Source organism: Myotis brandtii, unplaced genomic scaffold (genome assembly GCF_000412655.1).
Source record: "Myotis brandtii unplaced genomic scaffold, ASM41265v1 scaffold136, whole genome shotgun sequence".
In the NCBI taxonomy this organism is placed as follows: Eukaryota; Metazoa; Chordata; class Mammalia; order Chiroptera; family Vespertilionidae; genus Myotis; species Myotis brandtii.
The window spans coordinates 5,872,379-5,899,424 of NW_005354829.1; the positions used below are offsets into that span (position 1 = coordinate 5,872,379).

The window sequence follows — 27,046 nt, forward strand, 5'->3', positions numbered from 1 at the left end:
GGGGGATAAGGACACATATGTAATACCTTAATCAATAAAGAAATTTAAAAAAAGAATGGCTGGCTGAAGTAATATAAGTTCTCATTGTTATGAGGTCAAAGGAGAGAGAGCACTTTGCCATAAAATAGCTAGAAAAGGAGGAAGAGTTTGAGAGAGGATAGGGCAAAACATGAGGAGGGATTGACAATTGTTCACATGATATTGAGAGCAGCCTAAATATACTATTTGTCTGAAATGGTTATTGGGGGAGTAGTGGTACATTCTGCCTATAAGAGATACAATAGCACATGGATAAAGAGAGCTGTTTATACAAAATGTGTGTTCACTTTGTAGCTCTCCATTCATTACCCTGACTGAGCAAGAACAGATTCCAGCTGAGCCATCGTCTCCTTCTGAGTGCATCACAGCCTTTGTCATCATTGTATTCATTGTCTGTGGTCCTGAGGACAAATATGGGCACATGAATTGTTATTATGAATTTTCAACAAAGATAAATATTTCAAATCCTTAAACTAATACTATTGATAATCTAACAAACATATAACACTTGCTATATTCATGGCACTGTCCTGAGCACTTGATACTAAGCACTAAGATATTAATTTATTTAATCCCCATGTCAACCCTATGAAGTAGACACTTATTATTCTTATTTTAGATTTGAGGATATCTAGACAAAGAGAAATGAAGTAACTTGGGCAAGGTCTCACATAGTTGGCATGCAACAGAAATTGGAGTCAAACTCAGGAGTTTTGGTTTAAGAAGCAAACTTGTGAATAATGCTTCTTTCAATTCATTTTATGGAGCATCATAAAATGAATTTGCTTATTTTCTAAGTCAAAGATCTGGGAGTCACCTAGATGCTTTACAATACATACCTGCACATCCATACAGTGATATCTTTGGTATGGTGAGGGCATGAGTGTGGGGGATAGGGGGAGTAATGGGGGGATAAGGACACATATGCAATACCTTAATTAATAAAGAAATTTTAAAAAAAGAATGGCTGGCTGAAATAATATAAGTTCTCACTGTTATGAGGTCAAAAGAGAGAGTGCACTTTGTCATAAAATAGCTAGAAAAGGAGGAAGAGTTCGAGAGAGGATAGGGCAAAACATGAGGAGGGATTGACAATATTCACATGATATTGAGAGCAGCCTAAATATACTATTTGTCTGAAATGGTTATTGGGGGAGTAGTGGTACATTCTGCCTATAAGAGATACAATAGCACATGGATAAAGAGAGCTGTTTATACAAAATGTGTGTTCACTTTGTAGCTCTCCATTCATTACCCTGACTGAGCAAGAACAGATTCCAGCTGAGCCATCGTCTCCTTCTGAGTGCATCACAGCCTTTGTCATCATTGTATTCATTGTCTGTGGTCCTGAGGACAAATATGGGCACATGAATTGTTATTATGAATTTTCAACAAAGATAAATATTTCAAATCCTTAAACTAATACTATTGATAATCTAACAAACATATAACACTTGCTATATTCATGGCACTGTCCTGAGCACTTGATACTAAGCACTAAGATATTAATTTATTTAATCCCCATGTCAACCCTATGAAGTAGACACTTATTATTCTTATTTTAGATTTGAGGATATCTAGACAAAGAGAAATGAAGTAACTTGGGCAAGGTCTCACATAGTTGGCATGCAACAGAAATTGGAGTCAAACTCAGGAGTTTTGGTTTAAGAAGCAAACTTGTGAATAATGCTTCTTTCAATTCATTTTATGGAGCATCATAAAATGAATTTGCTTATTTTCTAAGTCAAAGATCTGGGAGTCACCTAGATGCTTTACAATACATACCTGCACATCCATACAGTGATATCTTTGGTATCACCCAAATCTATCTTTTAGGTATAGCTTGTGTTCCTATCTTAGTTCAGGTTTTGTCATTTATTACCTGGATGACTCCCTCCAATCCACTCATACTCTATGACCAAGATTCACCTTTGGCTTGAGATAGTGGACATCAGGAACTAATTCTATTGGTAGGTCAGTTCTTTTTGTAGTCTACCCTCTTGTTCCTTCTGCCTGGGGAAGGGGGAGGGGGCTGGAAACTTTCTCAGTCTTGATAATGTATGAGGATGAGATCTCTGCAAGACTTTACTGAACCTGTTCAAGTAATGATACCATGATTGAAGTTCCTAATTTTGGCTCTGGTTAAAAAGCACTGAATCTGAGTGTCAGGAATTAATTTGATTGCTAATTAATTTGCTTACATTTACAAAAGTATATCAAATTATATGTATGAGGACAGCATCTGTGAGAGTGGACGTACATTTTTTTTCATTTATCTAATATCTATTTGCTTCCTACTGTGCAACAGACAAAAGGCTAATTTCCTTTAGATGTTGCAGCATTTTACAATTTCCTAAGGAAAGTATTAGGGTGCCCGTTTCCCCCTTTCTTGCTAATTTTTGGAAGTGGAAAACTAATTAATATTTTGGCTTATTTTGGAGGGTAGTGGGGGGTCTTGTTTATATTTCCAGTTCTTTCATTATGAATGAGATTGAGGATGTACATATTTTCAAATATTGTTTATTTGTATTTCTTTTTTGTGAATTGTGTATTCATACCATTGCCCTTTTATATTGCATTCCATAACATTTGCTTATTGATTTATAAACACATTTTGTATTTATATCATGAAAATTTGCCTTCATCATTCCTATATGTCTCAAATAAATTTTCTTACTTTTGACTTTACTCATAGTAGATTTTGCTCTAGAGAAATTTTATCTTTTTTAAAAATATGTTTTTTATTGATTTTAGAGAGAGAGGGAGAGGAATAGATAGAAAGATAGAAACATCATTGAATGCATGCCCCCACACTGGGGATTGAGCCTGCAACCCAGGCATGTGCCTTTACCAGGAATTGAACCTGTGACCTCTGGGTTCATGGGTCGTTCGATGCTCAACTACTGAGCAACACCAGTTGGGCAAAATTTTACATTTTTAATAAATCATATCTTAGTTGTTATTTTTAATTCTTATATTTACCACCATACACTGTTTATATAGATGTTTACTGAGCAAATAAATGAATAAACAAACTTAGTCCCTTTTTCATGAGTACCATAGTAAGTAGTTATCTTTTATACAGCAATTCTTTTCATTAATTTCACTGAGATTTTTATTTTATATTTGATATATGCTTTATTTAAATGGTGTTTGGGATAGAGTGTATTGAATAGATTTTATGAGCAATCTTAGAAAGGCTATGCATGAAGCAAACTAAAATGACTTGTTTCATGATGCTACAGCAAGGGCGAGAGAGAATACAGAAGCCAGTTGTTGACTTTCTGTACACAACATTCTTTTTGTTTTATCCAATTAACAAATCTGCATTCACAAAGGCTATGCCATTTTACAGTGCCTGTCAAATGTGATAGAGACACAAGCAACCTTTTATACATGAAGCGTGGGGATATGACTTCGTAGACAAAAATTCACTTCATTAGGATGACAAAAGAATAGTATTCTAGAGAGCGTTTGAGTTTCCAAGGTTTGGTCACATTTCTTTCAAAAGAGTATACTAAAACTATAGGAAAAGATTAAGATGTAGAAATTTGATGTCAGAGATAGTTCGTGTAATGGTTAGGAACTGAAGTTCTGGAGCCAGCCTGCTAAATTTGAATCCCAGCTGCCAATACTAACTTTTTAACATTGAGAAGATACTTAACCCCTCTCTGCCTCAGTTTCCTCATCTGTAAAGTTAGGAATAATAATGTTGTTTGTGTAGAGGGCTATTGAGAGGACTCAATACTTTTATACACATAAAGGATTTAGAACATGCCTGGTACACAGTAGGTGCTCAGTGAATATTACATATTAATTAGGAAATTGATCATCCAGAAATAATAGAGGTAAAGATCATGGTAAGAATTAAATAAAGTATTTTATTATTATTTTTACTCATTAAATTGTATCATTCCCAAATCATTTCATTTTCTACTCTTATGTACTTTCATACTTATATCATAGATCTTGCACATTAAGTTTTAAATATTTTTGACTAGTCTGTCTTTTTTTAATAAGCCATGAATCTCTCAAAGGCAGCTCCTGCCTTATTCAACTTTGGAAACTTTCAATTAGCATCAGAATGTCTGAAAATGGCATAGTTTCTCAGGGCATATATTTTTTATCAAAGAAAACTACCTAGTTATATTAAAACATTAAATACAAAATGTCACATTAAAAACCTTAAAGGTGAAAGACATCAAAGTGTACTTTCAATAATAAAGTTTGTTAAAGGAAGAGAAGTATAACTTTAGAAAATGAAAACTCAAATGAATAAAAAAAATGTAATATTTTTACTATTTAATGAAGTTCTTACTGTGCTTACATTTTATAAGAATAACTATTTGATGAGACCTTAAGGGATTTTTACAGAGAGTGGGACAACAGAGATGTATCTTAGGAGATGTTTGCTTCCACCATCAACAAGATGAGTTACACATACTTCTTTTCACTTTGATTTGACAGATGTTTTTTGAGCTCTTCTCTGTTCCAGACACTTGATGTTTAGTGTTGGTAATAAAGAGATGGATGAGACCATATCCCTGGCCTCAGGAGTTATGAAATCTAATTAAAAAGACAGATAATCATAGCAGAGTATATCAGATGTCACAATTGAGTTAAGTTTAACATCCTATAGCAATAAATAGGATGATATTTGTTTTTGTGGAGTTGGAGGTAAGAAAATGTGGACTGAGAATGTGACATTTAGTATAGAAATCAGGTGAATACAAGAGTCAGGAAGAGTTTCAGAGACAGGGATCTAACAAAGGGCTGGAAGTGTGAAAACATTCAGAATGGGGAAAATGATGCTTATGGAAACTTCCTGTTCCATGAAGGTAGTTTTTTTCTCAGATGACTGTGAGTAATAAACTCATGTTCATAAACTCAGCAAGCAACTATGAATTGGTATGGCTTTTCCCCTACAGTTGTCTCTCTTCACTTAACTCTTCTACCTCTTGCCTGGCTTTGAATGATTTGATTACTGAATATAATGAATTAGATTAATAGGGGTTCATCTCTGACCGAGCCTCTCCCATTCTTTATTCTGTGTATCATTTTTTACACGTAATGCATAATAGTTAAAGTAAAAATTCCAACCAACTGTAATATAAACAAGAGGAAATATTAGTTTTCAATAAAAGAATATTTATTTCTGCAGGAATATTCTATATGCTAAGTAAAGAAGGATTCCAACTGTGGCCACTGTGATAGATTATGAGGATCTTCCAAGCATTCCCCCCTCTTATACCTACTTAGTGATCAAGTGTCTCCCCTCCAACTTTCAGAGGTCAGTGAGGAAAATCACTCACAGGTGCTCTGCCAGGAGGAGGCATACCAGTCCAGGGGACCAGACACTGGGATTTCAAATAGTTTGGGTCAGTTTTATTGTTTTGCAGAATTAGTACATTGCCAATCTAAAGAGTCTCTAACCATTATTTATTGGTAGTGTCCAAGCAAGCAAATGATATCTTTTTGTTTGTTTGTTTGTTCATTTGCTAGCAAACAAAAAAGGATGATGCAGTCAGATACAGTCTTGGCTTCGAGGAGCAAAGAAAGCCTGAGATGAGCTTTGGCAATATTAGTTGGCATGCAGAATTGGCTGGGATTTAGGGAGTAAAGTCTGCCAAGGTTCAGAAGGTTTACTAGTAGAGAACAATATATTTCTGTTTTTTTGTGGTTTACTCAAAAAATCTTCACTTTTTAATGATGAGAATCATAGTGTTCATTTGATTACAGAGACTCACTTACTAAGGTAGAGGACATGGGAAGTATGTCCTTCTAGGCATTAAAAATGACAAACTCCAATCTTCACAGGTATATATGTGCTAAGCACTGAAATGTATTGTGGTTGCTACAGAATTTTAATTGTATAAACAAAGTTTGCCACTTGTCATAAATGATAATCAAAAGTGTGACTTTGACATAGGTTTCACTGGAACTAGGAGAGATTATTTTCAGTATTAATGATGCTACAATGTAGGGCATATCTTATGTAAAGAGGCCATACAAGACTTTCCAATTATGTTGTGACACTACAGTTTTATTTTTCTGAGCACTGCTTGCAATACATGAACAAATTGGCCAGAAAACTTGGTGTTCAGTAGATACCCCCAATATCATTATTGTTTCATATATTTAGATGTGTAGAGACAGGGGAAGTGATGTAAAAGAAGCATACAGATTTGCTTCTGAATTTAAAAAAAAAACACAGATTTTTGCAGAAAAATGGATACAAATGAAATGGCTAAAATAATACTATTTTTATTAAAGAAGAATTTGGGCTATCATAATAGTTCTAAAATGATTTGACTTCTTTATTTATGTTATAGAATTTTAATTTTTTATTTTATTTAAAAATAAATCATCATAGCCCTAGCTGGTTTGGCTCAGTCGATAGAGCGTTGGCCTGCAGACTGAAGGGTCCTGGGTTTAATTCCAGTCAAGGTCACATGCCCAGGTTGCAGGCTTGATTTCCAGTGGGGGGCTTGCAGGAGGCAGCCGATCAATGATTCTCTCTTATCATTGATGTTTCTATCTCTCTCTCTCCCTCTCCCTTCCTCTCTGAAATCAATAAAAACATATTACAAAATAAAATAAATAAATCATCATAGTTTGGGAGACAGGACAAATGGCATCATATTCACACACAGGTAGTTAAATAGCAAGTTGTCATTTCAGCCTCAAACTTGATGTCTAGAAGTAAATTTGTCACCTCATCCCCTAAGTTGATTAGGTCATGAGGACAGAGCCCTCATGAGAGGGCTTAGCGCCTTTATGAAAGTGGCCCAACAAAACTGCCTAGTCTCTTCCCCATGTGAGGACACAGTGGGAAGCCTACAACCCAGAAGAGAGAATTACCAGAACCAGCCTACGCTGGCTCCCTGATCTCAGACTTCAAGCCTCCAGAACTGTGAGGCGTATATGTTTGTTGTTTATAAGCTACTCAGTGAGAGGCATTTTGTTAGAGCAGCCAAATGGGCTAAGGCACTGACAGATAGCAAGTACTCAATAGATCAGCCAGTTATCATCTAGAACCACCCCATGAATAAGAATTTGAGTTCATTGTATTTATATGTATACATACCTATGATTTTTTTTACATCTTCAGATACTGCAGGCCTTTAGTGGTAGTGATCATGTAGGTCTTTTTTGAATCTTCTGTGTTGCAGAGCTGCTCATTATAGCATTTCGTGCTGTAGGAAAACATGAGGTCATGCAAGGCAGTTTCCATGGCATTGCCATTTAAGTCAAGTTGAGGTGAGAGGCAGTCATTTTGCATAGCTGGGTGGAGGAGGTATTTGTTAGCTGCAGGGTTCTTGGCCTACAGGATTTGGGAAGCTAGTTGGGATTTTATTCTCAGATTCTGTTCCTCAAGGTTTTCATACCCTTCATGGAGATGTTAGAAATAAAATCCCAAAGAACAAAAACTAACATAACGAATATCATGTTTCCACATTCTAGAATTATCCTGTCATTATTTCTTTTGCATATTTGCTTTCAGTATTTACTTTAAAGATATAAATACATGAAAAATAAGTTAAAGTCCCCTTTGACCCTCTCTTCGTGTCCTCCTCCTGCATTTTCTCCCCAGAGGCTATCGCTCGCATGGGATTAGTATGCATCTTCTCAGCCAATTTAAAAATCATTTTACATGCATAATAAGTGGATGTTTGTGCTTTTTAAAAACATACATATTCTAAATGCAGTTTATCACATAACATTTTCATGTAATTTGTTTCTCCTGTTCTTAAAGAAATTATTTTATTGTTGATAGTATTACAGATATCCTTTAATTTCCCCCTCCTTTACCTCCCTCCTTCCAGCCCCTTCTCCACCCCAGGCCTTCACCACACTATTGTCTATGTTCATTGGTTATGCATATATGGTTCTTTGGTTAATCTCTTTCTGTCTACCCCCCCCCCTTCCTCTCTGAGATTTGTCAGTCTGTCCATGCCTCCATGTCTCTGGACCTATTTTGTTCATCATTTTAAGGAAATGGGTTGCACGTGCAACTTATAAGTGATATTATTTGATATTCGTCTTGTATTTTGTCTCTTATTTTTAACAATTACTCATATTTTAACAAATAGAGAGGGACAGGTTCTAGCCAGATGGTGGTTTTATGATGCCCCTCTCAATAATTTAGGACTGTCTTAGGACATTTGTAAAACATTCTCCTTTCGTGTGTGTGTGACTTTCCAGGATGTCGTATAGATTCCTCAGATGTCTTCTTCCAACTCAAAAGCCTTTAGAATTTTATACAGGGTGGGGAAAAGTAGGTTTGTCGTTGTTTGTGTGGAAAGTAATACAGTAATTAATAAATAATTACAAGAATAAACTCTTGTGTTTTGCATACTCATAACTGTAACCCTACTATTGCTCCACCCTGTATATTCTTTATACTTACTGTCTAGCATTTATTCCCATTTATTCTGGCATTGGTAATGCTAAGGCATCATTAGCATAAAACATTGGCCAGGAAAGTGGTTGACAATAGGTCTTGTATCAACCTGAATCGGAGGGGAAAATGTCTGGTCAAATAAACCTCATATTGTCAAGGGACAACCAACTGAACATTTCTAGGTCAATTCTCATTTAATTAGTAATCAAAAGTGAAGCATATGTTATTTAATTCTATGCCGTTTTTGCTTGTTTCAATCCTTGCCATGGAATTTTTATCCTGTGCTGACATCAATCATATTTAGTATGCTTCATCCCTAAATTTTATTGTATACATAGCTAGCCTGGAAAGATCAGATATTTGAGGAAGGCTGTGTGACTCAATAAATAATCTTTAGATATTAAAAATTGTTTAATGCATTGTTTGAGCTAGTTTTGGGGATTGGCTTTCCTGTTAATTCTATGCCATTGAACCATACATAATTTGAAACTAACCTTGACTGAGGTTGACTGAGGTTGGACTGAGATTCAAACAGGAGGCCTAAGATTTGGCCTTCTAGATAAATCTGCCAGGAAGCAAATAAGAAAACCATGGGAAAGTTAACCCTATAGTATTTCCATTGGGCCACCCGAGAGCTCAGGCGATATTCATCTGGCTCAATATATTTTTGTATGTAATTATTTTAAAAAGATTTATGGTTCATTTTGTTCAATGGAGTAGATACCTTGTGAAATATTTACCACAATCAAGCTAATTAGCACATCACCTCATATAGTTACTTTGTGTGTGTGTTTGTGTGCCCACACACTTAAGACCTACTCTGTTAGCAAATTTCAAATATACAGTGCAGTATTATTAACTATAGCCTGAGTCTCAGAACTTATCATCTTGTAACTGGAAGTTTCTACCCTTTCATGAATATTGCCCCATTTCTCCTACTCCTCAGGCAACCACCATTCTACTCTCAAGCAGTATTTATTTTTAAATAACAAGCAAATTGCATGGTAGAATTAATTAAATTTTTATAAAGAGAACTGATTTCCTTAAAAAATGAGTTTAAATAGCTTTTGGATACGTTACATCAGGTTGTGTTAATTATTGTTAAAGAAAAAAAATTGAATGACATTTACTGAAGATGGTAAGGCGGACTTTATTTAGGACCATTGAGGTAGGTATAGGGACCACTGCAGTGAGATTGAAAAAAAAATTGTTTTTATTGATTTCTGAGAGAGGAAGGTTGAGGGAGAGCGAGATAGCAACATCAATGATGAGAGAGAATCATAGATTGGCTGCCTCCTGTACGCCCTTTACTGGGGATAGAGCCCAAAACCCGGGCATGTGCCCTGACCAGAATCGAACTGTGACCTCCTGGTTCATAGGTCGAAGCTCAGCCACTGAGCCACACCAGCTAGATTGCAGTGGGATTTTATAGTGGGCGAGAGAGATTGGCTCAATCCTGTATACAGCATGTGGAAGTGGGAATTTATAGCCAACGAGCAGAGTAGGGAGTCAGCAGATGGAAATTATTAAGAAGTAAGAAACATCAAGGGTAAGGGGAGGTCTGAGTAAACTGGCCTAACAAGATTCTTGCTAAAGACAGGTCAGGGTCAGAGGGTGAGGGAAGATGAGGAACCTGATTAGAATTTGAGAGTGATCAGATATCAAGGACAGGTGGTGGGGAAGGAGAATGAGGGGTGGGGTTTCTGTTTAAACTGACAGCAGGTAAAACTAGCTTTTATAAGGGAGCTTACAGATAGACCTATGAGAAGGCTCAGGAGCCTAACTGAAGTCTGGTCAAGCAAAGCATCTTTGTCGCCATATTTAGAAGGTTTTAATATAATCATTTAGTTTATCTTTACTTATTTTTGTCAATTTCCTTATAATAAAATACTATATCATGGGGGGATAAATTTGATAGAAATTCTATAAAAATACTAAAACTTAATTCCATAAATTCAAGCAAGGGAAATGATTTCAATGACAACATTCCCTTGGATGTAAGCTTATATACAACCCTATTTAATGTTAAATTGTTACAAATGGTGTTTCATTTCATTGAAAGAAAGCATTTAAAATTTTTATTTATATTAAGGTTATTTTATTCCTGTTTTAAATTTATTTGCTTAATATAAATCCATTCTATAAATCAGAATTTTATAAAATGTAAAAATTATTGTTTTTCTTAGCCTGAGTGCCTTTAATAACTCTTTGTAGGAAGGTGGGCATGCTTTTTGGCAGCGGCTGTTTTCATGCAGCTCTGCTTGTGCAAATTATACAACGTGAATTTCTTCCTCTAAAAATAGATTGCCACTTGCCTGGCAACTGAAGAATCTTTCTGTGGCAGAAGGATGTTTGACTTCTGATGCTTATTCAGAGGTGCAATGTATGAATGCTAAACACTGCATCTATAGAAGTAGATTTCAATACATTGTGACGTTAAAATGTTTTTGCATATACATAAAGAAATACTGTTATGTTTTTACTTATGATTCAGTGATGGGGAAGAAACTAGATATTCTGCATGGAATTGGTACACATTGATAGTTATTTTTATTTTATTTTTTTTTAAAGAAAGGGGCAAGTGGTTTATTTGTGCTTAAAATTACATCCTCGTACAGTCACAATTGTGTACCTGATATGTAACAAAATAATCAAGTACTTGAGATTTTTCCTTTCTTCTGCTTGTTTTGGGTTTATCGTGTCATTCTTTTTTTTAACATCTTTATTGTTGAAAGTATTACATATGTCCTCATTTCCCCCACCATGGACCTCTTCTAGCCCCCTGCCTCCCCTCCCCCAGGCCTTCATCACTCTATTGTCTGTGCCATGGGTTATGGGTTATGCATATATGCAAGTTCTTTGGTTGATCTCTTCCCACCCCCCTCCCCCACCTTCCCTCTGAAAGTTATTTTTAGAAGTGGAATTCTAGAGTATTGGTGCTGTAGGGCAATAACTGTTATGTACAGAGGCAGAGGCCCAAGGGAGCCGATGCTCACTGTTAGATGTATGTATTGCAAACTATTTTTACATTTCTTATCGTTCATCAACTGTTCTGCTAGTCACATTTGCATGCATACCAATTTAACAGGAACTTGTTACCATGGCAGCACAGAACAAAAATGAAATCTATTCTTTTATGAGATGAGAGTTCCCAAGTGATACAGGTGTAGGCTGATGAGAACACTTTTGTTGTGTACAGCTCCCAAGGTAAGAGACTAGGTGTGCATTAACAAGGCCCATGGAGACTGTGGGATTTGTCTGACAGTTGCCCTTCTCTATGACCTATTCTACCTTCACACATTCCCTAGACTACAGGGATGCAGCTCCAGTGCCACTGATAATAAGGCAGCATACACTGGCTTACATTAAGACTAAGGTAGAAGAATTTTCCATTGTGAGTTATTAGCTGATAAATAAATGACTCTATATGTTTTTGTGTTTCTCTGTATCTAAAGTGGTGCCAATAATGGTAGTGATTCTCACTGTCTTTTTGTCTTCTTTGATTTAAGGTAATTGCTGAAAATGTGACTTTTTTCTCCATGTGTTTTCTAAAAATAAATGAGATATCCTATGAGATAACTGGTTTGCAAAAGAAATTTCCAGTATAAATTGTAATTATAGAGTAACTAGTAGCCCAGTGCACAAATGTGTGCACATTGAAAGGAAATTAATTACAAGAAATATTTTAATATTGCTACTCATGCTTTCTCTATAATAGAAGTATCAACCAAATTCACGATCGATAATGACAGATCAAAACACATGCATATGATTGGCGCTAGCGAGAGCTTTATATGCATGCACGAGTTAACTTAGCCATATATATATAATAAACTTGCTTAATTAGACCTGCTTTCTGATTTAGCTAAACTTTTCCCAGCCCAGTGAAGCACCCCAACTTCTCTTTTAGGTAATTGTCAGAAACACAGCAGTAAATATCAACACGAAGCAGATTATTATTATAGATCATGCAGGGAGAACAAAGGGTTAAAATATTTACTGCAGCAGTGTTTGACTATATTCTGCTCAGTGAGGAAACCTGAAGTCATTTTCAAGGTCCACCATTTCTTCTTTTCTGTCTGGCCAAGTTTCTAAGCTTTTTAAATCTCCATTTTCCAGCTAATGAAAAGAAAATGGGATTCCACTGAGTTCCTATCTACCTACTCTAGGACTTCTGTGAGGATCAAATGAGATGAGGCACTGGAAAATGATTCACAGACATTTGGTTAAATTGTAAAATGTTTCCACCTGGCTATAAAGCAAGTCATGTTCCTGGGCTGAAGAAACTGCAAGGAGGCTAGTCGCTAGGGAGAGGAAGCCAGGCGTTGCTACCTGGTGCCCACAGCCACCGTTTCTGGGCTGGGCTGGGCTGTGGGCCACATTTTGCGCCATGGGGTTTTGGCAGCATTGGCTGCAATTTGATGGGCTGTCGCTCTGGGGTGGTGGCGGGGCCTGTGTCCCACTTGGGGGAAGCCAAGTGTTGCTTTGTGGGCACCAGGTCCATGGTGCCGTTTCTCTGTAAATGGCCAGTGCGTGTCACAGCAGCTCCTGCATTGAGCGTCTGTCCCCTGGTGGTCAGTGCACGTCATAGCGACTGGTGGGACAGACGGGCACTTAGCATATTAGCCTTTTATATATATAGATTCTTATTGTTATTTCTGACATATCTGCTTATTGTGTATTTATCAAATGCTTATTACATGCAAGGTATTCTGGTGGACTCTCTGTGGAATATGAGTTCATGGTTCATGGATACTGAAATGAAACCACATAAAGAAGCCAACCAAGAGCAAATGACAAGCACAGGATCTTTCATTGTTTTCCCCCTTTCTATTTTTTTTCCAACTCCATTCACTAGATCAGTGGTTCTCAACCTTGGCTGCACATTAGAATCACCTGGGAATCTTTTTAAAAACCTGATTTCTGGGCTGCATCCTCTGGAAATTCTGTTTCTTTGCTATGGGGTGATGCCATAACGTTAGTAACAAAGAAACAGAATTTCCAGAGGATGAGGCCCAGAAATCAGGATTTTAAAAAGATTCCCAGGTGATTCTAATGTGCAGCCAAGGTTGAGAACCACTGCACTAGATGCTACTTTAAAAACCCCATGTCAACATTACTCAGTTTATTTGATTCTTTCCAGTAGAAGACACTGTTTTGGAGGAGCTTTGTAAAGAGCCAAATACAAAGTGAATATAAGTTTTCAGCAGGGTTCTTTCAATAATAAACATTTATCAAGTGCCTACTGTGTAACAGGCATTGGATGAGTTGCCATGGTGAACTGCTAAACTCCTTTCATTACATGTTTTATTGGATAATTTAAACTTTCTCTGTAAAAATGCATTTTTTGTGAAGATGCAGTTTTTAAGTGCCAAAAACAAAGAGATGGTGAGAATCCTAAGATACTAACTCACCAAACAGGAAACACCCCCCCTCCACACTCACTCACTCACTCACTCACTGTCACTCAGACCCTTAAAGAAGTGTAGAAAAACAGAGGTAGAAAAATACACAGGATTAGGTAGCTTAACTCAAATAATTAGGAAAAACATTTGGATAAAGGCAATTTATAACCTATATTAAGAAGAACATCTTCCTTTAACTCTCTGTCTGGCTTCCAATTACATTTGGCCTTGGTTCCCTTCCGCTTTCACTCTTTTAACATTTTTACCTGATGCCCTGCTACCTTGCCTATTACCTTTCTTCCAACTATACATGAGGAAATGAGAGTGAAACTTGTAGACACATCAGCTTTTTTAACTTTTCCGTATAGCTTTTACTTATGATAAGAGTTTTATAAAATACTCTTATTCACCTTTGCTCTGACTACCTGCCTTCATGTTCCTCTTACCCTCGTTGGCAGTCTTGTACTGTGCTAATTCAAAATTCAATACAAAGATCCGTACCACAATTGCTTTGATAGACCCACTCTTTGAAGACACAGCTAGAATGGGTGGTGTGCAGAAGGGTGGAAAGTCATTGGAAACCTGTAGATTTCTAAGGGGCTTTGGAGAGCGGGTCAGTGCAGCAGAGGCATCGGTGTTTATATTATATTGTGAGCATAACATAAGTCACTGGTAAGACACTTTCCCCTGCAGGCAAAACTAACACTACCAACGGAAAATGGAATTTAAAAAGAAACTTTAGAAGAAGGCAATGTACCTAAAAATATCCCAGCAACAAAAACTTTGGCTGGCATACCTGGATTTTTCTGAGTATAATTTTAGTTAGGTAAACATTGAAAAGATATATTTTCCTAAAAGAGTAATTTTATGGAAAATGATGGTTGGCAGTAATTTTCAGATTCAGCAGATCGATTTTGCAAAAGATTTTCCTTGTCTTAAAGAGTGAGAAGATGTAAATTTGAACAAACTGCAATAATGATGCTCAACATTCTCAATCACTTCACTGAGAAAATTTACCCTCAAATAATCTTCTTTGTTGGATAATTATCTAAGAATATAGACACATAGATGTGAACTATAGTGCTAATCATGCTGTGTAAATGAAGTGATTGTTTTAATGTGTTCACAAGTGTATTAAAAGTGTATTATTAAAACAAGTGTGTTAAAAGTGTGTTATAGATTCATAGCTATCTAGAGTATGTTTTATAAAATAGCTAAGCTCTCTTAAAAGAAAGCAGAAATATATCCAGTATGTAACTAAATTAAATACCAAGGAAAATGGCATTGAATTTTAGGGAGTGGATTATGGTTTTGTGGTCAAATTATTCTTGATATATTGAATATGAATTCAAAAGGAAGACTATAAACAAAATACCGAGAAGAGCTGGGGAACAAGATTTAAGAGCTATTTAAGTCCTTGCTAGACAAGGGCAATAATGCAAAGACATAATTCACTATAGTTGGAAGATGAGAAAAACAAAGTAAATCTCAGATTTGAATTCAATGCTGTATTTCTAAGTGTACACACACACACACACACGCACACACACACACACACACACACACACTCACACACACACTCACACACACACACTCACACACACACAGTCAATACATGTGAACATACCCACCAAGTACATGGGTAGACCTGATTCAAGCACTCACACAACTCACACACACACTCACACACACACTCACACACACACACTCACACACACACAGTCAATACATGTGAACATACCCACCAAGTACATGGGTAGACCTGATTCAAGGAGTGGCAAACATTTTCTGGAAGAGAAGTTGATTTGAACACACACATCCTTTCTCAATTACAAGGTCTGTTAGACTTAAATGGCACAACAGTCTGTCAGGGAAGTGGTGAAATCATCACAGATTGTTGAGTGATTCAAAATTAGATCAGATGAAGCACTTTAAAAATACCCTGCAGGAAACAATGTGATGTTGAGAAGGCAATAACAATATGACCTAAGTTGGTCTTTTCCACCTCTAATTTTTAATGCTTTTTATGTAGTTTAAAAATAAAAAGTATAATATTTACAGAAGTGCTGAGAGTTAGGGCCTAAACACTAATGTGCTTATTATTTAACATTAATGTATGCGATTCGCATGGCTTTATTGCAGAAACAGCAGAACTGTGGCTATATATGTGTCAGGCCTTTCCCTACTACTATGAAATTAATAATGGAAAATGAGTTTAGGGTCTAGAGCAGTATTTAGGAAGTGGTTGGTAGATTTGTCCTTCAGGATTAAGTTCTAAACATGTATATCCAACATAATGGACCTTGATGTGATAGTCAAAATTAAATAGGATTTAGTATTTTCCCCCACTAATCCAGTTTAGTATTGTCATTATAACTGGATATAAACATATGAAAATAATGAAAAATGGTCTAGAAATTCTTTCAGAATTATTAACTAATGCATATTTAAAAAGAGAGAATGGATGAGAAGCAACTTCTGGAAGAGTTCTTTTTCATGTTCTCCCTGACCCCCTGATCTTAATTTACATTCAAATGAGAGATCAACCTAAGGACTTGTGTGCATGCATATAAGCAGAACCCATGGGCACAGACAGTAAGAGGGTGAGGGCATGTGTTGGGGGGCAGGGGGGTGGGAATGAGCGGGGAGAGGTCAATGCGGGAAAAAGGAGACATATGTAATACTTTAAACAATAAAGAATAAAAAACAAAAACAAATGCAATCTCTTTATATCACTTGGTTTTTCTTATATTCAAAGGCAGTCAAGGTACTACATAAAATGAATGAAATGGAGTAGAAAGGGCTCAATAAGTTCTAATGGTTTCTAGTTTATGCTTTTTTCTTTTAACTTTCAGTGATTTGCATGGCTGGGAAACTCTCCTATGTTCATGTCAAACAAATGTGCTTTAACCAGTGGGAACTTCCTGTTCAGAGTCAGGCTTGTGACCTTTCGGATAAACCATTGGTTAGACCCATGGCCCCAATGGATCAGCTGCCTGGAACCAGTCCTGACAGAGGCCTCCCTCACTGATAGATTGCTTCTAGACCAGCATTGTGCCCTCTGAGTGGTCCAAATATGTTGTGGCTCACTGACCATCCTTATCCCATGTGACTGGTTTGATATAAACTTCATAGAAAATTTTGTTAGGCTGACTTCTCTCATGTCTGCTTCTGAAAGTATGTTATTTGATACAAAGCCCACTTACACACAGAAAATAGAGAGGGAGGCCATTTGCCCAGTTCTTAAAGTTTGCTGTGGTAGTGAGGCAAAAGTAAATGACCATTTTCCTTTGGAAGCAGTGGTGGTGGGAGGTGCTGGCCATGGCCAGCATTTGCCTTGGTGCTTAGCCTACTGATGGTAGAAGATATTTAGTAAACTTTTGTTGGATGAATGCACGAATGATCACTTCAAAGTAGGCTAAATTTTAGTACTAGTCTTGCTGCATTCATTCTCAGCAACTGGCCTCCTAAAGTGGCCAGCCCTACAGGAAATGCAAAAACACAGGAGAGAAATGATGGGAACTTAATGCCAAAAAGAATAAAAGTGACAGTCTGTCTCTAGCCATCTTTTGAATCATGAGTATATGAACAGTCTTTGACTAGCCTTAAACTATTCAGCATGACATACTGGGGAAAAATCATGGAATTTTGGAGACAAACACAACTGTGTCTAAATCTTAACTTTGCTACTAACTAATATTTTATCCAGACTAGATTATTTAACCCATCTGAGGCTCAAGACCGCAGAGCTAACAAGTGTGGGAGCAGAGATTGACTTTAAGTTTATCTAATTCCTGATCCCAGGCTTTAATTTATCCTGATTAATAAATATTATTCCCTTCCTTGTTCCAAAGAAATAGAAATTACACAACTCTCCCTTTTCTAATCAATATCTCTATTTACCTTCTTCTATATGGCAGTGGCTCTATTCTCCATAATAAAACCCCAATAGGTTCAATAATTTTGTCCATTCTGTTCACATATTTAGAGTCCAATTGTGTAGCATTTTTATTTATCATTATTGGATGTCATATCTTTTCAATAGATTTGTCCTATGTTATTTCAAGTTAGCTAAGTAATACTGAAGCCCAGAGAGGTTCGGGGGTGCAGTAAACTTTTAGAGTCACTGAGATGACTTAGGTTTTCTATAACCCAGTCTGAGGGAGAAAACAAGATGTAGTCTTCAGAATATTTCAAAGCACAGCAGTTTCTATGTTCTGTCGTGAATAGAGTTAGAGGTTCTTCTGGCTGTGCATCGACATGTGATGTCAGTGGGAACTTTGAATGTGAAGGGTGGAGACGCCTAACTTGGATGATCTGCCTATGGAGCTGTTAGCAGAAGCTGGAAATGCTTATGACCACGGCTGAGTCAGAGGGATATGAACCCTGGGCTGAGTCTGACAGTTGTCTTTAATTAAATGAGCCTGGCTCTGTTAGATTCTGGCAGGCCAGCTGTTTAGAAAGCACCAGTTCTTTGGAAATCAGCTAACTTTCCCAAGTTTTGTTTTTACTCAGAATCTTGGATTTTGTTTTCGCTTTCCATTTTCAGATTTATAATCGCCTAGACACAAATTGCTGTGGATTCAAACCTCGAAAGGAAGATACCTGTGTACAGAATGGACTGAGGCCAAAATGTGACAACCAAGATTCGGTGGCTCTCGCACACATTATCCAGCGAAAGCATGACCCAAGGCATTTGGTCTTTCTAGACAACAAGGGTTTCTTTGACAGAAGTGAAGATAACCTAAACTTCAAATTGTTAAAAGGCATCAAAGAGTAAGTTTTACAATGTAGTAACATCAGATTTATATTAAATAAGTAGTAAGATTTGGAGAAACCTTACATCCTTATGTCTGACCGATTGTAGCCCTTGAAATGAATTGTGGTTGTGGAATCTGGAAATAGCGGCCCAGGAAAGGGAAACAAACCCAGGTGAACAGAACAAGAGTGCAGCCAGGGTGTCACTGTCACCAACCAATGCAATCTACAAAGCTCCTGCCACCTTTCACATCCATCATGTTGCTTGGCCCTCACTGTGAAAATCCATGTGCATTAGGTTGGGAGCATGCAGGAATCTCTCGAATAGGACCTGGCAGGACAGGGATAAGCAGGTGGCAGAGGCTCCCTTATTAGGCCCTGGAGCAGGGGAGCCGACAGACATTTGGATATTGACATGGCAGGATGTCCAAAGGCATAATAAACTCAAGTGACTTGTATGAACATGGCAAAAAGTCAGAGCCAGTCTGCCCAGTAAAACACAGTATCAAAGGACAGCAGCTATTGAATGAGGTAGGAGGGTTTTTGAGCATTTGCAAACCTTTCTAGTAGACAGAGATTATGGAAAATGGCACCTTGAACCTACCTCTAATTGGAAATAAAGGAAACCAAGACACTTAATAGTGGCAAAGCCCTGCTGTAGAGTCTGAGCTATTCAACCCACTATGGAGATTGAGGCTAGATTTCAGGCTCCACCTGTAGCCACTCTTCATTGTCTTCCCACCTTAGTCAGAAATTAGGGTGACTAAGAAATTGGGGTATGTTTGAGAATTGAAGATAAAGGGGATGTATTAATAAAATAGTTAAACAGCTATGTGAAATTAAGTGACTGCTGGGAAATACATGAGCAAGTCTAAAATTGAGGGTAGAACCCAGGTCTTCCAAATCCAAGTTCAATAATTTTCTGCAATAACTGATGTACATGCTGTTGCTCTTACTTTTGTAAATAATACTTTGAAGCATATTTCAGTAGTTCATCCTAGCATTGACAATTTATGTTAATTTGTGTATTTTTTTAAAAAATATATTTTATTGCCGAAACCGGTTTGGCTCAGTGGATAGAGCGTCGGCCTGCGGACTGAAGGGTTCCAGGTTCAATTCCGGTCAAGGGCATGTACCTGGGTTGCGGGCACATCCCCAGTGGGAGATGTGCAGGAGGCAGCTGATCAATGTTTCTCTCTCATCGATGTTTCTAACTCTCTATCCCTCTCCCTTCCTCTCTGTAAAAAATCAATGAAATATATTAAAAATATACATAAATTTTATGAAGTCCTTATGTGCCCGCAACCAAGGTACATGCCCTTGACCGGAATCGAACCTGGGGCCTTTCAGTCAGCAGGCCGACTCTCTATTCACTGAGCCAAACCGGTTAGGGCAATAAGTATTTGTAACACTAGAGACGGTACTTACTTTTGCTGTGAGAGTTTCATGAACCCGAATTTCATGAGTTTTTACCATGTCTTGCCCGGTTAATACCTGTGTTCACATCTCTTTGTGGGTTGAAGATTGAATATATGGCATATTCTCTCTTTAAGTGTATAAACTAAGGACATTTTATGTGTAGAAAATTTACAAACCTAAGGCATCAATTACTGAGTTGATATTATGGGTTTTCTTAAATCCCTAACCCTAAATTTTCTCTTAGAATTAAGAGTGCATAGAGAATACAGGCCATCCATTCATATATGTATGAATACTGTTTTATGTATATGTTCAAAGAAGATTGAATTTTAAATACAGTATGAAGAGCAATGAGCTCAAAGTTAAATCTTCTTAGAATATGTAATTCACACACTGAAAAGCAAAAATGAAGACTTTGCTAACCCAGATTTATGCATAGAATATTCCTATTAATTAATGTAATGCAAAGACAGATTTTTAAAAAATTTTCCTTTACAAAAAGGTTAGTCACTGAAAAGAGCCATGATTTTTTAACAATATTATCTTACACATTCTGCCACAGCTAAATTAGTTGAAGGGCCTTAGAATTTCTAAATCATGGATTATTAATACTTCCTAGAGCAAAAGTGCTTAATTAATACTGTGGCCACTAAATTACATAGTGCATGTCTTCCGGGAGCTCAGAGCATCTAACCAGCATTATTTAAGTCCCCAATTACTCAGACTCCTTAAGCACATCCGGCTCGGTGGCCTTTGCTCTTTCTGCAGCATCTGAAGGGCAGGAGCACCGGAATCCCTTGCATTCATGCCCCCTGAGTGCCATCCTCAACTTGCTCCACTGACATTTGGTAAAGGTGCTTAGAAGTCCTGAAACCTCTGGCAATTTGTACTCTTCAAACAAGTATATGTTCTTGTTTTAGTTTTTAAGGAACAGTTACTTTTTTAATTTAAATTCTTTATTGTTTAAAGTATTACATATGTCTCCTTTTCCCCCCATTAACCTCTCCCGGACCACTGGAACAGCTAAGTTTATTTGAAAATTACTATTAAGTCCCAACGTTTTTACTGTGCTCTCATCAGCATTTTCATAAAAGCCGGGAGAGGCCAAACTGATTATATGTAATTCCCACTTTGAAAAGCAAAAAATGAGACTTTTCTAACCCAGATTTATATATAGAACATTCTTATTAATTATTGTAATGCAAAGACAGGTACTTTTAAAATTTTTTTCTTGACAAAAAGAATTCATCACTGAAAAGAATCATGATTTTTTAACAGTTTTATCTTACACATTCTGCCACAGCTAAATTAGTTCAAGGGCCATAACATTTCTAAATCATGGATTGTTAATACTTCATAGAGCAAAATTGCTTAATTAATAGTATGGTCACTAAATTACATTGTGCATGTCTTCAGGGAGCCAAACATCTATATATATAAAAGCCTAAGCGACCGGTCAACCAGACGACTGGATGATCAGATGACCAGCCAGTAGCTATGACGTGCACTGACCACCAGGGGGGCAGACGCTTACTGCAGGAGCTGCCCCCTGGCGGTCAGTGTGCTTCCACAGTGGGAGCACCACTCAGCTGACCAAGGGGCACCAGATGGCAGGCTCACGGCTGGCGAATGCAGCTGTGGCAGCATGAGTCTTTCCCCCCTCCTACCTCTGCAGCAGTGCTACTGAGCAATGGAGGCAGCAGGTGCAGCAGGGCCTGGATGAGCGGGAGCATTGGCCGCCTGCCACCTGCCACTTCATGCACTACTACATCCCTCAGGGGATGTCAGACTGCCAGTTTCCAACATCCCCTGAGGGGTCCCGATTGCTAGAAGGTGCAGGCCAGGCTGAGAGACCCCACCAGTGCACGAATCCATGCACTGGGCCCCTAGTTACTTATAATTTTGACTCAGCAAACATTACTTGTAATTTTGAACCAGAAATTTTATGAAGTCCTTCAGATAATGGATGTCTTAGACCCTTGGCTTTATACTTTCTGAATGAAGAGCAGAAAGCACTCTGATAAGGCAATTCAATAAGGACCCTTCCAAGGTTTTCCAGAGAGATGGTTCATTGTGGAATGCCCTGGCTCTAAACCAGGGGTCCTCAAACTACGGCCCGTGGGCCACATGCAAATACAAATATTGTATTTGTTCCCGTTTTGTTTTTTTACTTAAATTAGTTGAAGGGCCTTAGAATTTCTAAATCATGGATTATTAATACTTCCTAGAGCAAAAGTGCTTAATTAATACTGTGGCCACTAAATTACATAGTGCATGTCTTCCGGGAGCTCAGAGCATCTAACCAGCATTATTTAAGTCCCCAATTACTCAGACTCCTTAAGCACATCCGGCTCGGTGGCCTTTGCTCTTTCTGCAGCATCTGAAGGGCAGGAGCACCGGAATCCCTTGCATTCATGCCCCCTGAGTGCCATCCTCAACTTGCTCCACTGACATTTGGTAAAGGTGCTTAGAAGTCCTGAAACCTCTGGCAATTTGTACTCTTCAAACAAGTATATGTTCTTGTTTTAGTTTTTAAGGAACAGTTACTTTTTTAATTTAAATTCTTTATTGTTTAAAGTATTACATATGTCTCCTTTCCCCCTCATTAACCTCTCCCCGGCCACTGGAACAGCTAAGTTTATTTGAAAATTACTATGAAGTCCCAACATTTTTACTGTGCTCTCATCAGCATTTTCATAAAAGCCAAGAGAGGCCAAACTGATCATATGTAATTCACACTTTGAAAAGCAAAAAATGAGACTTTTCTAACCCAGATTTATATATAGAACATTCTTATTAATTATTGTAATGCAAAGACAGGTACTTTTAAAATTTTTTTCTTGACAAAAAGAATTCATCACTGAAAAGAATCATGATTTTTTAACAGTTTTATCTTACACATTCTGCCACAGCTAAATTAGTTCAAGGGCCATAACATTTCTAAATCATGGATTGTTAATACTTCATAGAGCAAAATTGCTTAATTAATAGTATGGTCACTAAATTACATTGTGCATGTCTTCAGGGAGCCAAACATCTATATATATAAAAGCCTAAGCGACCGGTCAACCAGACGACTGGATGATCAGATGACCAGCCAGTAGCTATGACGTGCACTGACCACCAGGGGGGCAGACGCTTACTGCAGGAGCTGCCCCCTGGCGGTCAGTGTGCTTCCACAGTGGGAGCACCACTCAGCTGACCAAGGGGCACCAGATGGCAGGCTCACGGCGAATGCAGCTGTGGCAGCATGAGTCTTTCCCCCCTCCTACCTCTGCAGCAGTGCTACTGAGCAATGGAGGCAGCAGGTGCAGCAGGGCCTGGATGAGCGGGAGCATTGGCCGCCTGCCACCTGCCACTTCATGCACTACTACATCCCTCAGGGGATGTCAGACTGCCAGTTTCCAACATCCCCTGAGGGGTCCCGATTGCTAGAAGGTGCAGGCCAGGCTGAGAGACCCCACCAGTGCACGAATCCATGCACTGGGCCCCTAGTTACTTATAATTTTGACTCAGCAAACATTACTTGTAATTTTGAACCAGAAATTTTATGAAGTCCTTCAGATAATGGATGTCTTAGACCCTTGGCTTTATACTTTCTGAATGAAGAGCAGAAAGCACTCTGATAAGGCAATTCAATAAGGACCCTTCCAAGGTTTTCCAGAGAGATGGTTCATTGTGGAATGCCCTGGCTCTAAACCAGGGGTCCTCAAACTACGGCCCGTGGGCCACATGCAAATACAAATATTGTATTTGTTCCCGTTTTGTTTTTTTTACTTCAAAATAAGATATGTGCAGTGTGCATAGGAAATTTGTTCAAGTTTTTTTTTAAACTATAGTCCGGCCCTCCAACGGTCTGAGGGACAGTGAACTGGCCCCCTGTTTAAAAAGTTTGAGGACCCCTGCTCTAAACCTTAAGTTTCACTATGTTTATTTGAAAACAATTTAGTATTCAGTTTCATAAAATGCTCCCAGATCCTCAGAATTCCTGAAGTCTCACCTGAATCAAGGACACTTGTTTACTCAATTGGGCATTTTGGAATGATTCTTTCTCTTCTTCCTACATATATTTTGGATTATTTTACCTTAAATTCAGTCGTGCAACTTCTACTCAGGAAGTTTCACTATGTTTATTTGAAAACAATTTAGTATTCAGTTTCATAAAATGCTCCCAGATCCTCAGAATTCCTGAAGTCTCACCTGAATCAAGGACACTTGTTTACTCAATTGGGCATTTTGGAATGATTCTTTCTCTTCTTCCTACATATATTTTGGATTATTTTACCTTAAATTCAGTCGTGCAACTTCTACTCAGGAAAGAGAACTTTACTGAATTTCTCAGCATTTTGCTTCTCATATTTACTTGCATAAAACCGCAAATTGACATTTATGAGAATACTATTATATTTGACAGATTCAAGTGGTTTCCATGGGTGAAATGGAGTTTAGGATTGAGAAAAGTATTTTTGCTAGGCTAACAGAGACCTTTTTAATTTGTGCCTCTTGTTGCCTACATAATGACCTTAAGTCAAATGCTGGTATGTCAACTTCTCATTGCTATAGATAATTCATTTCTCTTGAAACATATTGTTCTAATATATTATTATTAAGATAAGTATTTTCTTGACAGTGATAAAAAAAGTTTTGATTCTCAAGGTACTATTTGATAGTGTGATTTATGCCAGATTGATGAAAGGCAGAGCAGTTGGGCAATGTCTGATATTTCCAAACAATCACTAAGAATGAAATATGATTTTATATTTTCAGGTTTCCTGAATCTGCAGTGTCTGTTTTGAAGAGCCAGCACTTACGGCAGAAACTCCTTCAATCTCTGTTTCTTGATAAAGTTTATTGGGAGAGTCAAGGAGGTAGACAAGGAATTGAAAAACTTATTGATGTAATAGAACAAAGAGCCAAAATCCTTCTCACCTACATCAATGCACATGGGGCCAAAGTATTGCCTATGAATGAATAACAAAAGGGTCTTCTGGCTAGAGGACTAGATACATTTATGAATTTTTGTTTCTTAATTAAGTACACAAACTTCAACTCCTTTTAGGAATGAGATAGAGTAGATAAATACATAAAATAAATGAATTTAACCAAGTATATATGATGGGCCTGCATGCCATAAGCAGACTTATAAAGCTTTAAAAAATATTCTCCTTAAAAATATTTGTTTATATTTTCACTACCATCATCATGTGAGTCTCAACATCTGATTACAAAATGGTTGCAATTATTATGACAGCAAGTTTTGTTAAGACATTTGTCATATTGTTGAATAGAACAGCATAAACTGACTCCTTTAAGAAATATTTTATGCCATTTTCACTGGTCTGACCAAATATTAATGGGAATGAATCTTGAATATTTCTGTTGCTGATTGCTAAAACAGAAGTCCCCGCACTTACCCAGCGGCACCTCTAAACTGGAAAACCGAGGCACATGACCTACAAATATATCAGTGCCTGCAATAATTCTAAATAGAAATGGTGAGCTGTTTGCAAAACTACCAGTTTACACTCTATTGTATCTATAAATAACTAGCTGTTTCTGTGATTCTGAGCAGCAAGAATCACATTTTCCATTCCCTTTTAGAAAGTTTTGTCATCAGTGTAGAAGTCGTCCAAATCTGACAATTTATATGTTAGGTAGTTTTGCCCTCTCAGTTTTGGTCCAATTTACGTCTAGTGGCTTAAAAATTAAATAATTTTAAGATTTGAAGTTATCTACTTGAAACTGTACTTATGGAGTACCCCCCCCCTTTTTTTTAAAGATGGTATTTTAAAAAATTTGTAATTTCTACAGGGGTTATATATAATTTCTGTATATTTCATAAAGAATAGATTTCTTCAAATTTGTTCGGTATAATTACATTTAAGCTGATTTGATTGATATTGCCTAGATATTGGCAACAGGATCAGATGTTGACTATGTTTAAATATATTGTTTGGCTTATTCTAACATAAGAAATATGAGCTAAATAAATTAAAACTGGATTCTGGTAATTTGTCCTCATGGAAAGCACATGACTAGAACGAAAACAGCATATTTGGATATTATTAAGCCTTAAAGAATTCTCCCCAAACTCTCTCTACCAACTTTTTAATTAGGTGGGAGGGTGTGGCATGTAGTGTTCATGTATTGGGTCCTTATATCCTTGGAAGATACCCAGGTTGTTATGTATGACAAATGTTCATTTAGAGGTTTCAGACCTTGAACAAATCATCATTGCCCTCCCATCCCATATACCCCACCCCTTATTTAAAAGCTGACATACTGACTTTTCCTTTCCCTGAAAGTTTTAAAATACAGTTTAAGAATGTTTTAAATAATAATAAATTTAAGAATGTTTTTAATAACAATGAGAGCATAGCTATAGATTCTAATTCATACAAAAGTATAGGGTCAAAATGTTAAAAATAACATGTTAAGTACAGGAGAAGATAGACCAAGGAAAAAGGAATTGTTTTAGCATCTAATTATAGCTGTTTTAGGCTCGTATTCAAGTACTGCTATTTAGCACCCTTACTTGTTGGGCTTCCCTTTGGCGAATTGGTCTTCAGACCATTATCCTGTGTGATTTTCACTGTTCAGCCCTGAGTGTCTTCCTCTGGTCTCACATATTCAGAGTGCTCTTTGGCTCTGCTGAGTCTCCACGTTTACCTGTTGTATTTGGCCTTTTATTTTTGACCTTTTTAAAAATATATATTTTTATTGATTTAAGAAAGGAAGGGAGAGGGGAGTGAGATAGAAACATCCATGATTATAGAGAATCATGGATCAGCTGCCTCCTACATGCCCCCACTGGGGATTGAGCCCACAACCTGGGCATGTGCCCTTGACCGGAATCGAACCTGGGACCCTTCAGTCCAAAGGCCTATGCTCTATCCACAGAGCCAAACCAGCTAGGGCTATTTGGCCTTTTTAAGAATGCTTTTTTCTTCTTCTAATTAATCATTATATTAATGAAAAATTGACCAAACAAAAGTTTGAGGACCTAGGTTCTACTCTGAGC

The 27,046-nt window shown here is 37.4% G+C and overlaps 1 protein-coding gene across 3 annotated transcripts in view; it reads left to right on the forward strand.

The window, feature by feature from the left end:
• FAM198B (family with sequence similarity 198, member B) overlaps nt 1-26,761 on the forward strand; it is a 51,546-nt gene extending 24,785 nt beyond the window's left edge. For all 3 annotated transcript variants that reach the window (XM_005860532.2, XM_005860533.2, XM_014535013.1), the window contains 2 exons: nt 18,398-18,624; nt 24,793-26,761. In XM_005860532.2, the coding sequence (XP_005860594.1) occupies nt 18,398-18,624; nt 24,793-25,000 (435 nt within the window). In that variant the 3' untranslated portion in view covers nt 25,001-26,761. The remainder of the gene's footprint in view (nt 1-18,397; nt 18,625-24,792) is intronic.
• The last annotated feature ends 285 nt before the right edge of the window (nt 26,762-27,046 follow it).